Below are 15,359 nucleotides of genomic sequence, written 5' to 3' on the forward strand. Positions count from 1 at the left end.
AGCTACACTACAGCAGGCTACAGTCCTGGGCTACAGCTACACTACAGCTACAGTCCTGGGCTACAGCTACACTACAGCAGGCTACAGTCCTGGGCCACAGCTACACTACAGCAGGCTACAGTCCTGGGTTCTTGTATTCTTCTGCCTTTTTCCTGTTTGATACTCCCCGTGACTTAGGAGCGCAGGGTCCCTCCTTGCTGCTATGACCATCTGAAGCTGTTCTCCATGTGACTTAGGAGCGCAGGGTCCCTCCTTGCTGTTATTACCATCTGAAGCTGTTCTCCAGATCCCAAGGACTAGTGTGAAGGATGGAGTGTGTTGCTCACTTATTTGTGCTTTTGCTCCCACAGGGCTTTGACTGTCTTTTCCCTTGGGCTTGTGGCTCCCCACGGTTCTGCTGCCTCTGCCATTTCACCCTATGGAATGCCGAGGAATGTGTCCTGTCACACTCGCTGTGGAAGCTCTTACTGACCCGGGCTTCTCTGGTGTGAGTTTCAGTTGAGCTGCTCTTGTGAGCTTGTGAGAGAGAAACCTTGGTCTGAACTGTGTTGGGACCCTAGAAGATGGATACACACTGGGTTAGTGGGAAGGGCTAGGACACTGCTGGTCCACCACGTTTGACTTGAGCCATTATTATTATTATTTATTGTATGCATGTGTGTGCATGTGTGTGCATCTGTCCATGAATATGTGTGAGTGTGTTTTGTATGGGTGTGTGAAGCTGGTTCTCTCCTTCACTACATTAGTGCCAGGGATGGAACCCATTGTCTTCTGGCTCGGTGGCAAATCCTTTACCTGCTGAGTTATGATGTGAGATATGGGTGGGCACAAATTTAGGTCGAAGTGAGGAGAATATTTCATCTGGTGCTTGTGGAGCAAGTATTCTCTTCTCCGGTACTTGGTCGGCTCTCTGTATGTTGATACGCTGGTTACTTGCACCCTCCGGTCTTGGAGACAGACGAGGTTATTGTGACCACTTATCTGATGGAGAACTCGAAGCTTAAGGCCACATATAGTTGCAGATCTACCTGCTTCCAAGCCTGTGGTATGAAGTAGTGCATGCCCATGTCGTCTCTTCTCTACTGAGAGCTCTGAAGGCCCCAATAGATTCCCACTGTGTTTCTCCCCTGCCTCTGAAGCAGTAACAAATGCTATAGCTGTGGTTCCTTTTCTCCTTTTGTAGCCAGCTTCTGACAGGCCTCAAAGCAAGGAGCACTCCAGATGGGGGCGGGGCTAATAACAAGGAGAGTTTTCAGGGCTGGGGCTTCCAGTCCTGACCTTGACGGTTGCTAATAATTAGTAGTGATTGTGAATGAGAGAATGAGTGTGTGTGTGTGTGTGTGTGTGTGTGTGTGTGTGTGTGTGTTTAAGTGCTAGAGATTGAACCCAGGACCTAGTACATGTTAGGTAAGTTACCACTTAGCTTTATCCCCACAACAGCTTAGGTCATGATCTCAACTACTGTTTAGCCTTCTCCTGCCTATGGGAGGTAGCGAGAGGTGTTCTAGAACTGTAGGTCTTCCCGTGGATGTTTATTGAGCACCTAAGGGTGCCTTGCCCTTCACCCTCAACCCCTTTAAACCTAGAAATGAAGGGCTAAAGAGAGCGCTCAGAAGTTAAAAGCACTGACTTGGGTTCAGTTCCCAGCACCCACATGGCAGTCCACAGCCATCTGTAACCCTAGTTCCAGACAATCCAGTGCCACCTTCTGGACTCTGTGGGCACCAGGTGCACAAGTGATGCACAGATACATATGAAGCAAAGCACCTGTACACATAAAATCAATGCCAAAAGAAAAAAAAATTGTTTTAAACCTACGGAGGAAAGGCTCCTTCAGTAGGTTTGCAGTTCTCCCCCCCCTCCCCCCCCAGCACAGCCTTCAGGAACCTTTACTGCTTCCAAGGCCTTGGCTGCTTCCTCTTCTGTGCCCTGTATCTTTCTCTGCTTGGTGACAAGATTTGCCAGAAGCCGGAGAGACTTAGCCCAGCCGTGAGCAGAAGTACCCCCTCCTCTGTCCATGTGAAACTTCTTGCTAGGCTGCTTTCTTTGGAATACGTATAGGGAGACCTTATCGCTGCAGTCCCGTGTGTGGACTTGGCTGCTTGCCCTTTCCTCCAGCCTTTTATGACTGATCACTGAGTCTGTGGCATGGCAGGGCTGCCTCTGTGGGGCCAAGGATGACGAGATTGCTGGGGTGAATGATCAGTCACTGATGCTGGGGACGTCTGGGCTCATGGAACTCTCTGGCAGTGACTAATGTGAGCACTTGGAGGAGGAACTAGCTTAGGTCATGATCTCAACAACTGTTTAGCCTTCTCCTACCTATGGGAGGTAGTGAGAGGTGTTCTAGAACTGTAGGTCTTCCCGTGGATGTTTATTGAGCACCTAAGGGTGCCTTGCCCCGTTCAGACCCAGTCTGCTGGGTTTCTACAGACTTAGGCCTGAAGAAACATTTACTTATATCAACCTCATGAACCAGTGTGTCAAGTGACATCCAGGATCATTAGAGCAGAAAGAAGCATAGTAGTTGTTCCCTGTTTCCACTGTCTGTCTGTCTCTGTGTCTCTGTCTCTCTCTGTGTCTGTCTGTCTGTCTGTCTGTCTGTCTCTCTCTCTCTCTCTCTCACACACACACACACACACACACACACACCACACTCATGCGCACATACACACACATGCATTTTAAAGCATTAAACTTTTAGATTTTTTTTTTATGTGTATAAGTGTTTTGCCTGAATGTATGCATGAGGTCTCCACAAGGGTGATACTGGGAACTGACCCTGGTTCCTCTGTGTGAGCAAGTGCTCTTAACCACTGAGCTAGCTCTTCACTTCCCTTGCCCCCCAATCTTCAAGGTAGGGGGTGTCAAACTTTATTCTGGTCTCATGGGGCTATGTGTTCCTTTTTCTTTCTCTCTCTATAGCTTTCAGAGGCTGCTGTGTGCCCTTTGACTTTGAGATCTTCCTCTGCGGTCAAAGGCAACATCTCCCAACCTGACTCGCCTTCCTCATCCTGTAGACTTCTGACTCAGGCTTCTGCTCCGTGCCTTTTATGTTGGGCTTACTCAGATAATCCAAGATAATTTCCACTTCTCAATATTCTTTTACTTCCGTGGTTTTCAACATGTGGGTCATGACCCTTTCTGGGTCAAACAACCGTTTCCTGGGGCACCCGTTAGATATCCTGCATATCGGATATGCACTATTCATAACGGTAGCAAAATTATAGTTATGAAGTAACAACGAAAATAATTTTATGGTTGGGGGCTACCACGCCAGGAGGAACTGTTTAAAGGAGCGAACTGTTAGGAAGGTTGAGAACCACTGCTTTATTTGATCACATTAGGTTCCAAGGATTGGGATGTGAATGTCTTTGGTGGTGTGGGGTACTATTTGACCAGCAATAGAGTATACAGGGAGGGGTTATGAATGGTTGAAGCAGAGTAGATTCTGAAAGTGGCGGCTGGGCAAGGGGAGGGAGAGGGGGAGGGGAGGGGAGCTTTCAAGTATGAGAGACATGATGAACATATGCATCCCTCGCGAGAGCAAGGAGCAGTAGGAGGTAGGATTGTGTCCTCCCTCTAAAGCGAGGTGCCAGGGGCTCCCCTTCTCCTCGAAGGCCAAGCTGAGTGTTTTGGACGTCAGTCTGTAGGCCTGGTCTTCCTCTGGGATTCAGGTGTGAGGACCCCACTGACCACCTCCTATCCTCGGGGCAGCCGTGGCCTTGCTGCCTTCCAGCCAGCCAAGGGCTCCTGCTGCTCCTGGGTGGTGGGAAAATGGATTCTTCAGAGAAAATGAGTCCCAGCCAGCTGGGCCAGGCTTGGGTGGCCCTGAAACCCCGGTCACACTGTTCACACAACCTCTCCAGAACACATTGCTCACATGGAACACAAGCACTCCCTGGGGATCGTCTCGGGGCACAGGGCCCTTGAGTCTCTAGGAGGCGTGGAATGGGCCTGTGACACACACTGGGGATAGTGACAGCCACACCCCCCGGAGAGCCCCCCCCCTCCCCGAGAACCTCAGAAGGGGATGTGTAGCTTTAAGAACACATTGGCAGAAGCAGGGCTTCTGGGAACACTTAGGCAGTAAGTCTGATGTGGGGGGTGTGTGCCGACTTGTGGGGAGAGCAGAGCCGGGTGGTTTGTGGATCTCGCGTGAGAGCTCTAAAGTTCGCATTGCTCCTCCACCTGTTTCAGTGGGAAAGTTGTTCTCTGGTGCTTCCTTCTGCCACCCTCTCTAGGGAGGTTCTGAAAGTAGAGTCAGGGATTGCTCTGAGGAAGGAAGGTCAAAGGTCCTTTGGCTGCTCTGATGTCCAGAGGTTGGGATGGGAGGCCAAGAAGGCTAGTGGATGGAGGCTAAACTGAGGAAGGATTGCTGCTTTCCAAGGGGCTGGATGAATTCTCACCCCACAGGGACCCATGGACTTTGGATCCCCTCCACCCCCACTCCTTTTCTTTGTGCTGCTGAGGTAGGTGTGGCACGGGGGGCTTCCTGGGTAGGGTGAAGGGTAGTAGGTAAAAGATTAATTGGAGCCCGAATTTTTACAGGGAATCTCCAACCTCCCCACCTGCCAGACTTGGGGTTCGCCCCAAGCATGCTCTTTAACTCTTCCTGCCTTCTCCGCTTACCCTCCAGAGAGGGACAGTTAGAGGAAGTGTAGACAATTCTCGGGGGTCCCCCCAGGATCCAGCAACAAGTTCCAGAAGGCTCCAGTGGGTTCTTCTGTGGGAGGATCTTTTGTGAAGGGAAGAGTGACTGGCAAGAGGCCCGAGGACAGTACAGAGCCTCTGTGGATTTAGGGGTAACCCCCTTTTGGGTCAAAGAGAGGGCACGCTATTGAGACATAGTTGGAAGAGAAAGGTGCAGGCTTGGCTCCAGTCTACTGCTAGGAATCCCAGGGGCCTGTTGCAGCCTGCCTGCCTCCCTCCCTGCCTGGGGAGACTCAGGGAAGGTCCTTGCGGGGTGGAGCCATACACTTCAGATGGGTGTGGGTGGAGGAAGGCAGTAGATATATTTCAATTTAGATATAGAAGGAGAGGAGGGAGGGGAAGGAAGGAAAGAAGGAGAGAAGGAAGGAAGGGTGGGTTTCTCTTCCTTGGATTCTTTGGGGGACGTCTCAAAGAGGGCTTTGTAGGGTAGGACTTGAGATTCAGTTCTCCAGAAGGCTGGCTTATGGATTGATAACTTGCTGGTTGCCCAGTGCTGAAAGCTGAGCGCTATTTCCACAGGAGATAGCTGGAGACCTGACTGTGCTAGGACGGGTGGGCTTGAGTCTTGCCGGCGGCTGCTTCTCTTTCCCGGGTGGACCTTGTCTTAAAAGACTTAAAAGGCCTGGCAGTGGTGGCTCATGCCTTTAATCCCAGCACTTGGGAGGCAGAGGAGGCAAGGAGAGGGGCCAGCTCTGGTCTACAGAGCAAGTTCCAGGACAGTCAGGGCTACACAGGGAAGAACTGTCTCAAAAAACAAAAACAAAAACAAACAAGTAAACAAACTAAAGTTTGAGGAACCAGATTCTGGTCCTGGCTTAGGGTGAATCTTTCACAGTGGGTGCTGTTCATCAGAAGAAAGGACAGGTTGCTCTGCCCTAGGGAGCATTTGGGGAGGATTTGGCTTAGGGGGTCTACGCTGTGTACCTGGCAGTGACTCAGGACAGCCTCTCAAATAGGAGATGTCTTCCGTCATGTTCCTTGCTCCTCCATGTTCCCTGCCACTTGGGTTCTTTGGATCCTCCTTTCTTGGCCTCTCTCTCCAGGAGGGGGACCCTTGTGATCACAGGTAGGACCCCAGATCACTGCAAGTCTGAGGATGTCATCTGACCCTGGGAATTCTCTGCTCACTGCTTCCCCTATGGCCCATGGTCCCAGAGTCTGTACTGTCTGTTTTGTTCCAGTGCTAGAGTAAGTCTTCAGAGACTGGTGACAGGTCCAGAAGTAACCTTCTCAGTCCTTCGGATGGTCATATAGGTCTCAGGCTTTCAACTTAACGTGTGTCCTTGTAGCTTATCCTAAGTCAAAGCAGTGGCACGCAGGGACCGTAACTAATGCTTTGCTGGTACGAGGTCCTTTAGTGTGGTAGCAGCTGTGAGAGTGTGGGGCCTGGAGTCCCAAGTGTGGCACAGTCCCATACTCAGTACTTCTGGACAAGGACACTCAGAATAGCATCCACTGCAAGGCATTGCCAGGGATAGGTGAGGCCACCCTGTAGCCCTCAGACCGTGAGCGAGTGAGTGTTCTGTTTTGTTTGGGCTCCAGGGGATGCAGGCAGGTGGGTACCCTGCTTTCAACAGGCCTGCTGGATTTGCAGTCAGAAAGCTAACTAAAGAGTGATTCTCAGAAGGTACCTTTTGGAGCCTGACCCCCATGATTTTGTGTGTGTGTGTGTGGGGGGGGCTGTGGTGACTCTCTGCAAGGCTAATGACCTGGCTGGCTGTGAAATCCATTTGGGAATTGGGTCTTTTCCGTTTAGCCTCCCCTCAGGAGCTGACCTGACCCAGGGGCTAATCTGAGAAAGGTCTCAAGAGAACCTTGGGTCGCTGCTTCTGGTCCCAGAGAGGATGCTCGAGAGAAAACTTCTGAAGTTCTTTGCTTGGTTGTTTTCTAGCTGAGTCTGACCTGGGTGGAGGCCGAGAGCAATGTAGCATTTGAACCCTGGCTCTGTGGACAAGGGTGAGCTGGTTACCATAAAGAAAGGCTCTTGGAGGGATGGAGGGAGCAGCAGAGCAGAGCAGCAGCAGCAGCAGTGCAGCAGCAGCAGAGCAGCAGCAGCTGCACACTTCTCTGGAGTGTCTCCCCCTCCCCCCAAGATCAGCTCCTGTGCTCTAGGCAGAAGCAGACACCAGCACCAGACACCAGAGCCGCCATTGGGCTCTCACCTGTCATGTGATAGGCTTATCTAGAGTAACTCACAGGGCTCTGCATAATCCCCTGCTGAGACACAGTGACCAAGTACTGACCCTTCTATTGGTCTGAGTTATTGCTGGACCACAGGTGGGTCTGAGCTTGCTTAGCTTTTAGCTTAATAAAGCAACACTCTGGGGGATGTGGCTCCCTTGGTAAGGTCCCCTCCCAGCATTTAGGAAACCCTGGGGTTGAGCCCCAGCACCCCATAAATTAGGCATGGTGGCATGTGCCTGTAATCCCAGGAACCAGGAGGTGTGGGTAGAAGGATCAGAAGTTCAGGATCATCATTGGGAGCTAGCTGGAGGCCAGCCTTAAACATTGAAGACCCTATCACAAAAAGAAGAGGGGGAAAAATCTAGTTAAAACTAGCAACGTGTTAACCATTACTAGTCACCAGACTGGTCCTAATGATCCCTGATCATGTAACTGGTAGCCCAGGGCCGAGGGTCTTAAGCTAATCTCAGTTCCACGCTGTGTGAGAGTAGAAGAGGAGGCCAGAGGCAATCAGGGCTCGGCAGAGGCCTCCAGGCTCGCTGCTTCTGGTCCCAGAGAGGATGCTCGAGAGAGACTGGAAGGTTGAATGCAACATGGAGTAGGTACGGAGAGAGAAGGCCAGGCAGAGAGGCAACGTTTTTGCAGGAAGCGGAGGGAGTCCAAAGACCCTGGTTTCTAGGTGAGAGCAGAGACACAAGGAAATGGACGGAAGTGACAACTGTTTATAGATGGGTCCTCTCGGTATAGCTTGCCTGTGCACCAGGCCTGGTCTGGTAGCTTCTGTGTCTCAGGTTGGAGTTAAAAACACTTGGGAGAGTAGAGGTGAGAAAAATGCCTAAAGTTCTTCCTCTTCCTCTCCCCCCTCCCCCCTGAGAAACCCCCCCCCCACAAGGGAAAACAACTGAGAGAGCATTCTGAGGTGTCCCCCCCCCCCCCGCCTCCAGCTGTGAGCAGTAGTGCCATCTGCTCAGGGACTAAAGTCCACCTGTGGCTGTGTTTGTCTCACCTGGGCGCAGCTTCCTGCCTGCTGAGCCGTTCTGCCCGGCTGTGCTAAGAGGAGACTCAGCTGTGGCTCAGCGCAGGGGAATTTCCTGCCCTGGCTGAGTCAAAGGCCTGCCTACAGCAGGTACCTGGGAGCGGGGCAAGGAGGAACGTTGGCTCAGTTTTCGTCATCTTCTCTCTTCCCTCTGAGTAGAGAGAAAGTTTCAGGTACTGGCGGAGACACTGGGTGCCCTGAGATTTTCAGTCCTTCTGAGAGCATTACTTGCTGGCTGTAAGAAATTAGGAGCCTGGGCTGGTGAGACCGCTCAGTGGATAGAGGTGTCTAGCTTGGTGATGACTTGAAATTAATTGGCAGAAGGAGAGAACCATATATGTCCATATATCACATATGCATATATATGGTTTATACATACACATGTACGTATGCATACACACAACATAAACACATAAATATATATATTATTATTATTTTTTTTTTTTTGGTTTTTCGAGACAGGGTTTCTCTGTGTAGCTCTGGCTGTCCTGGAACTCACTTTGTAGACCAGGCTGGCCTCGAACTCAGAAATCCGCCTACCTCTGCCTCCCAAGTGCTGGGATTAAAGGCATGCGCCACCACGCCCGGCTATAAATATTTTTTTTTTTCTTTTTTAAAATAGAACCAACTTTTGGCCTACCCTATGCAGTGACGCTTAGCGTGGGCCCAGAGGGGCGGGCACGTAGGCTGCACATTGTGATAACCACCATTGTCATCATGTACTGATGGCTTGTGGAACATTCACTCTGCCATTCACTCACCGTGCTCTGAGGCAGGCAGTGGGGTTGCATTACCTTTTGAGGGCATAGCTCTGGGGTACGCTCTGTTTTACGGGTAAAACCCAAGAGGCTGGGCACTTTGCCTAAGTGGCTGGCTTGTCTAGTTTTCTTCCTTTTTAAAAAAATAATAGTTTTTTGATAGGGTTTCATGAGGCCCAGGCTAACCTGGCCCTCACTGTATGGCTGAGGATAACCTTGAACTTATTTTTTTTTAAGATTTATTTATTATTTAGCTGTCTTCAGACACTCCAGAAGAGGGCGTCGGATCTATTTATGGATGGTTGTGAGCCACCATGTGGTTGCTGGGAATTGAACTCAGGACCTTCGGAAGAGCAGCCATCTCTCCAGCCCCAACCTTGAACTTCTGATGCTCTTGCCTCTACTTCCCAAGTGCTGGGATCACAGATATGTGCCACCATGCCTATAGTCTTACACAGTGCTAACACTTACAGCCTTGGGCGTGCCAGGCAAGCGCTTTACCAGCTGAGCTCTAGTCACAGCCCTTAGACCCGGGGTTCTTCAGCAGGCACCCTAGACTATTGTGTTAGCTTAGGTAGCCCCTCTACTACCTTGAGTGACCTCACCAGTCAGTGTTCATAGTCTGAGGGAACGATCTTCCCTGGGGTTTAGTTTTGTGTTTTTGTTTTTAATTTATTACATTTACTTATTCGGGAGCTGCACGTGCCGTGGCACACGTGGGAAAGTCAGAGGACAGCTTTCAGGACTCAGCTCTCTCTCTTCACCATGTGGGTCTCAGACGCAGTGCAGATTCACAGGCATGGTGGCAAGAACCTTTACCTGCCGAGCATCTCCATGCCCTTGTTTTTAAGATTGTGGTAAAACATGCAAACGTGAACATTGATCATCTTAGCCATTTGTAAATGTAGTTCAGTGACATCTAGTACTTTTGTGTCGTTACCACACACACAGCTATCCATTCTGAAACCGTTTTCATCTTCTTACACTGAACTTTGCACCCACTCATAGTGACTTGCCATTCCGCCCCCTCCCTGTCTCTGGCAACCTCCCTTCCGTTTTCTGATTCTGCAGTACTCAGAGCCTGACCCTCCCTCCATCTGTGTTTTTGCTCCAGAATCTCCCCGAGGTGACAGCCCCAGGCAGCGATGCCAGGATGCCTGTCTCCACTGCCCTCCACCAAGATGGCAGCCAGGAGCGGCCACGGAGCCTAATGTCCACCACTTCTTCATCCGGCTCCTCCCGTGACAGCCACAGTGCCATGGAGGAGCCCACTGGCTTGGAGGCTTCAGCCCAGAACGGGACAGGCTCCCCTTGGGACCGTCACGTTCCCAACAGCAACAACAACTCCAGCGGCTGGCTGAACATGAAAGGACCTCTCTCCCCATTCAATGGCCGTGCAGGGACGGGTCCTGCCCACCACAAGCTCAGCTATCTGGGCCGGGTGGTGAGAGAGATCGTGGAAACAGAGCGCATGTATGTGCAGGACCTTCGGAGCATCGTGGAGGTGAACGCTGAGTCTGGGAGGGGCTGGCTAGCTCTTCAAGAGGCCTAGGATGCTGGCCTCCAGTGGCCCATCTGTTTAGTACAACCTGTCTCTATATATCTGCTTCCCATAAGGCCACGAGGAAGCTTTGGGGACCTGCCTAGTGGGGACTCTTGGCTTCCTTATGATACCAAGCCACATTAGTAGGATTGTAGAACTTCCCGTAGGTGCTTGGGGAGTGGGCACTGTGATAGCACAGGGAGGGGCTTTAGCCTGACAAGGAGGACCTACGAGCTCTGTAGGTTCATCCAGGTTCCCCACTCTGCTGTTTCATGGCTGTGGAACCTTGAGCATGTGCACAATGTCTGGAGCCTCGGCCTCGGGCTCTTTGCCTGAAAAAGATTAGGCATGGCAGAAGGAAAAGGTTTCCTACGATAGGGCACGCGGGGAAAGGTGACATGTGCCCTCCATCGAGGAACCTGCCCGGTGAGGAGGTAGCTGTGTGAGTCTATCAGGGCTATGCACAAACCCTGTTGACTTAAAGCACCACAAATGAATTCTCTTTCAGACTGTTTGCTTTGATTAAGAAAGTGTGGGGCTGGAGACATGGCTCAGCGATTAAGAGCATTGGCTGCTCTTCCCGAGGACCTGAGTTCAATTCCCAGCAGCCACATGGTGGCTCACAACCATCTGTAATGGGATCTGATGTCCTCTTCTGGTGTGTCTGAAGACAAAAGCACTCATGTGTAAATTACACGAATAAATAAATCTAAAATGAGATCTGGGTGTGGTGGGGTACACACGCCTCTAATCCCGCATTCTGGAGGCAGATCTCTGAATTTAAGGTCAGCCTGGTCCGCAAATGGAGAAAAACCCTGTCTCAAAAAACCAAAAAAGAAAAGAGAAAATGTTTATGTGAATACATATGCATGTGTGTATATGTTTGTATATGTGTATATGTTCCATTTTTAAGTGGTTTTTGAGGATCAAATCAGGTCACTAGGCACGCCAATGACAAAGACCCTGTCTGTCTCCAAATAAGGTTACATCCCAAGTTGCCACGTGGATGTATGTTCTGGGTATAAATACTCATCGCTCAGTACAGTGGCACTTCCTTCGGGGAGCAGAGTGAGGTGTGATTGGGGGTGGGGGTTAGGTGATCAAGCCAAAGGGTGCAGGGTGTTCACACCTCTCTCCGTGCAGGACTACCTCTTGAAGATCATTGACACTCCGGGACTCCTGAAGCCTGAGCAAGTCAGCGCCCTCTTTGGGAACATAGAGAGCATATATGCACTGAACAGGTATGTGCTAGGCCTGTGTTGTCTAGGGGCCTGGGGAGAATCCCTGGATGTCTGGACACACGGGCTGTGATACATAGGCCTGACTGTGGCGATGGGGAGTTGAAGTCTACCGTTGCACAAGATCTTGGTGCTAGGCTGGGAGAGGGCACCAGCTGGCCTTTCCAGGTCACGTGCTTGCAGACTCCAGCACCTGGGCCGGTGTTAGGCCTTGTGTACTTGTGGGCTCCCTGTGGGTGCCTCTTTTATTTCTATATTATCCTGCACATCTTACAGTTCATTTTTCTTCTTTCCCACGGATTCCAAGGGAAGTAAGGACTCTGAAGGTCTGACCTGTTACAGTGGGTTCTCAGCTTGTGGGTTGGGATTCCTTTGGCGAACCTTTGCTTCCAAAAGCATTTACATTATAATTCATAACACCAGAAAAATTGTAGTTATGAAGTGGCTGTGAAAAAATTTTTAGAGAGCTGGAGAGATGGCTCAGAGGTCAAGAGCACTGACTGTTCTTCCATGGGTCCTGAGTTCAATTCTCAGCAACCACATGGTGGCTCACAACCATCTCGAATGGGATCTGATGCCCTCTTCTGGTGTGTCTGAAGACAGCTACAGTGTACTCATATACATAAAATAAATAAATATTAAAAATGAAGAAGAAAGCTTTAAAAAATTTAAAGTCGGGATTGGGGGTCCCCACAACATGAGACACTGTATTAAAGGGCTGCAGCCTTAGGAAGATTGAGAACCACTGTATTAGGATATCACACAGGCCAGGCAAGAAAGGCTTGATAAGCCCGTGAGGATTCAGTCTGCCGTTCTGGGACCACAGACATTCAGGCGAGGGTACTGTCAAGGAAAGCAGTTTAGAGAGCAGCAGTTGCCTGGGCAGGACTCTCCCTCCAGTTCTTTGCACCTGGAGGAGTCTGGGCAGTGTGTAGTTAAAGAGGGTGGGTTACACACACAAGACCTAGGAAAGCACAGAGCGGGGAGAAAGAGGGAAGCAAATGGATGGGAGAGGCTGCTGTCTCCAGTGTATCTCAAGCGCCCCCACCCAAGCTCAGAGTGCCAAGGCTCCTCCTGTCTCTCTGCTCACTGCACTCTCCTATCTGGGAGCGGTCTTTGCTAGCTTCCTCTCTCTCTCTCTCTTTTTTTCTCTCCTTTAATCTCTTCTTTTGTGTATCTGACCCCTGCCTACAGAGGAGCTGTGTCCTCTCCCAAGGTGGGTACTGGTGTGGCCCTCTTCCTCCATTGCTTGCTGAGCATGTGGGTCTCTGGGCATGTGTGGTGTTCTGAATACTTACTGTGGTCTTCCCAGGGGCAGGGTTGACTCAGGGCAGAAGCCGTGACTCACAGCGTGACATCAAGGATAGCTGTGTTCTGTGTCTGAGGAGGTGGGCAGCGGGTATGTAGCTACAGAGGAGGGGGGTCTAATGGTCTCTCTCCTCCCTCCCACAGCCAGCTTCTCAGGGATCTGGACAGCTGCAATAGTGATCCCGTGGCGGTGGCCAGCTGCTTCGTGGAAAGGGTGAGAGTGACTGGGCCCTCCCTCCTTGTCCTGTGCTTCTGGGATTGGGGAGCCCCAATATAAGAGGACACTTAAGCGCTGGGGCATCCCTGTCTAAGGCTGGTAGGTGGGTGGGGGATGCCAAGATGGCTCTGCAGGCTCCAGAGATGAGAAGACTATCCCCAGGAGTTGGGGACCAGTCCTAACCTAACCCCCCTCTCCCATGTCTAGTCCTCTGAGAATCTCCCCGAAATCCTTTCTATTTATTTATTTATTTATTTGGTCTTTCCTTAGAGCCAAGAGTTTGATATATACACCCAGTATTGCAACAACTACCCCAAGTGAGTAAATTTTGGGTAGAGAGGCACAGCTGAGCCATTTGATGAGTATGGGGTTCCTGCCCCCACCCCCAGACCTTCCCCAGATGAGTAACACCCATCCCACCCCTCCCAGCTCAGTGGCAGCCCTCACAGAGTGCATGCAAGACAAGCAGCAAGCCAAGTTCTTCCGAGACCGGCAGGAGCTGCTGCAGCACTCCCTGCCTCTGGGCTCCTACCTGCTGAAGCCGGTCCAGCGCGTGCTGAAGTACCACCTGCTGCTCCAGGTAGCTCGGGCCTTCCCCGTCCAGGTAGCAGACATGTGCCGGGGTGCGGGGGCAGAGCCTCGGAGTCGGTCTCGCTCAGACAGCTGTCACTGTCTAAGGAAATTGCCAAACATTTTGATGAGGAAGAGGATGGCTTCGAGGTGGTGGAGGATGCCATCGACACCATGACGTGTGTGGCCTGGTACATCAACGACATGAAGAGGAGGCATGAACACGCAGTTCGGCTACAGGTGTTCTGGGCTGGGAGGAGACGAGGCTTAAAAGAAGGGGTATTGATTGCGCTATGCTCAGCTGAGTCGGGGGGGGGGGCGTGGTATCTGAGGAAGCCTTTTGGGGTGGCGTCCATGTGAGCTTCCTGGGAACAGTGAGACCTGACTTGGGGTGTCGGTGGGGTGTCTACTGCAGGAGATCCAGTCACTGCTCATTAACTGGAAGGGACCGGACCTGACCACCTATGGGGAGCTGGTCCTGGAAGCCACCTTTCGTGTACACCGCGTGCGCAATGAGAGAACTTTCTTCCTCTTTGACAAGATACTGCTCATTACCAAGAAGCGAGGCGATCACTTTGTCTACAAGGGTCACATCCCGGTAACTATGCTGTCTCTTCTGCTGTCTTCTCTCTGTCCCTATGGACCCTGGCTCCAGCTTCCTTCTAGCTTCAATGGGCTCTGCTGCCATTTTCTGAGACTTGTCTCAAAGTTGGGGTCCCCCTCTCTATTGCTTAATTATCTTGTTCTCTCCCCCCCCCCCAGTGTTCCTCACTGATGCTGATTGAAAGCACCAGAGATTCTCTGTGCTTCACCGTCACCCACTATAAGCACAGCAAACAACAATACAGTATCCAGGTGAGGAGTGGCTTAGGTGAGGGGCTGGGGACCCAGACTTTCAAGCACACTTGCATGTGACTCCCTGTTCCCTGGCTGCCCCATACCTTAGTGTCTCCATCTGTAAGGTGAGATCATCAGGGGCACCTCTCCGAGGTATAGACAGAAATTCTAGCACAGCCCCTCCTACTTTTTCTGCCCCTTGGTAGAAGTACTGTGTGCTGGACAGTTCTGACCTGAAATAATAAACCCAGTTCCTTCCCCTTGGGTCCTCCTAGGCCAAGACCGTGGAGGAGAAACGGAGCTGGACTCACCACATCAAGAGGCTCATCCTGGAGAACCATCATGCCACCATACCTCAGAAGGTTGGCTCCTAGGGCACTCGGATGGGCTAAGCATGACCCAGCTCCCGAGAATCTGCTAGAGCCTTCCTTCCTGGCTCCAGTGCACAGCGGGTGTCGTGCACCGCAGATATACAAGCCATGGGATGGAACTGTGGGTGTCCTCTGAGCAGATGAGGTGCAGTCAGGTGATTACTATGTGGGTTTCTTTTCCTTCCAGGCCAAGGAAGCCATCTTGGAAATGGACTCCTATTGTAAGTTACCCTTTTCTGCCTGATTCGTCCCTAATTGCATACATGGTTAAGTCAGGCCATATCTTGGGCAAATCCTATCTAATATGTTTGTCTAGGAGCAAAAAAAAAAAAAAAAAAGGGGGGGCTCTTGTTGTCCAGGGCTGGGGATTAGTTGTGTAATGAGTGACATGGTCCAACTGAATGCCTGGGCTTCTCAGTGCTTGAAGCAACCAATTGTAAGAAGATGGAAGATGAGGGACCTCCAGAGAGGCATCCAGCACCATCAGTAGCTGGTGTGGGTGAAGAATACACCATCCGGTATGGGCAGCTTCTAGTTAGGCCGTTGGGGAACCAGAGACCTAATTATTTCTCTCCTGGCTACAG

General features: G+C 51.1%; 1 protein-coding gene across 7 annotated transcripts in view; it reads left to right on the plus strand.

Moving 5' to 3' along the window:
* Positions 1–15,359, plus strand: part of Plekhg3 (pleckstrin homology and RhoGEF domain containing G3) — a 44,717-nt gene that overhangs the window by 15,049 nt on the left and 14,309 nt on the right. For all 7 annotated transcript variants that reach the window (XM_029540839.1, XM_029540840.1, XM_029540834.1 and 4 more), the window contains exons 2-11: positions 9,806–10,195; positions 11,378–11,475; positions 12,925–12,994; positions 13,268–13,314; positions 13,427–13,577; positions 13,676–13,807; positions 13,983–14,165; positions 14,330–14,422; positions 14,680–14,766; positions 14,963–14,996. In XM_029540839.1, coding sequence (XP_029396699.1) covers positions 9,845–10,195; positions 11,378–11,475; positions 12,925–12,994; positions 13,268–13,314; positions 13,427–13,577; positions 13,676–13,807; positions 13,983–14,165; positions 14,330–14,422; positions 14,680–14,766; positions 14,963–14,996 — 1,246 coding nt within the window. In that variant the 5' untranslated portion in view covers positions 9,806–9,844. The remainder of the gene's footprint in view (positions 1–9,805; positions 10,196–11,377; positions 11,476–12,924; positions 12,995–13,267; positions 13,315–13,426; positions 13,578–13,675; positions 13,808–13,982; positions 14,166–14,329; positions 14,423–14,679; positions 14,767–14,962; positions 14,997–15,359) is intronic.

This window comes from Mus pahari, chromosome 7 (genome assembly GCF_900095145.1).
Source record: "Mus pahari chromosome 7, PAHARI_EIJ_v1.1, whole genome shotgun sequence".
In the NCBI taxonomy this organism is placed as follows: Eukaryota; Metazoa; Chordata; class Mammalia; order Rodentia; family Muridae; genus Mus; species Mus pahari.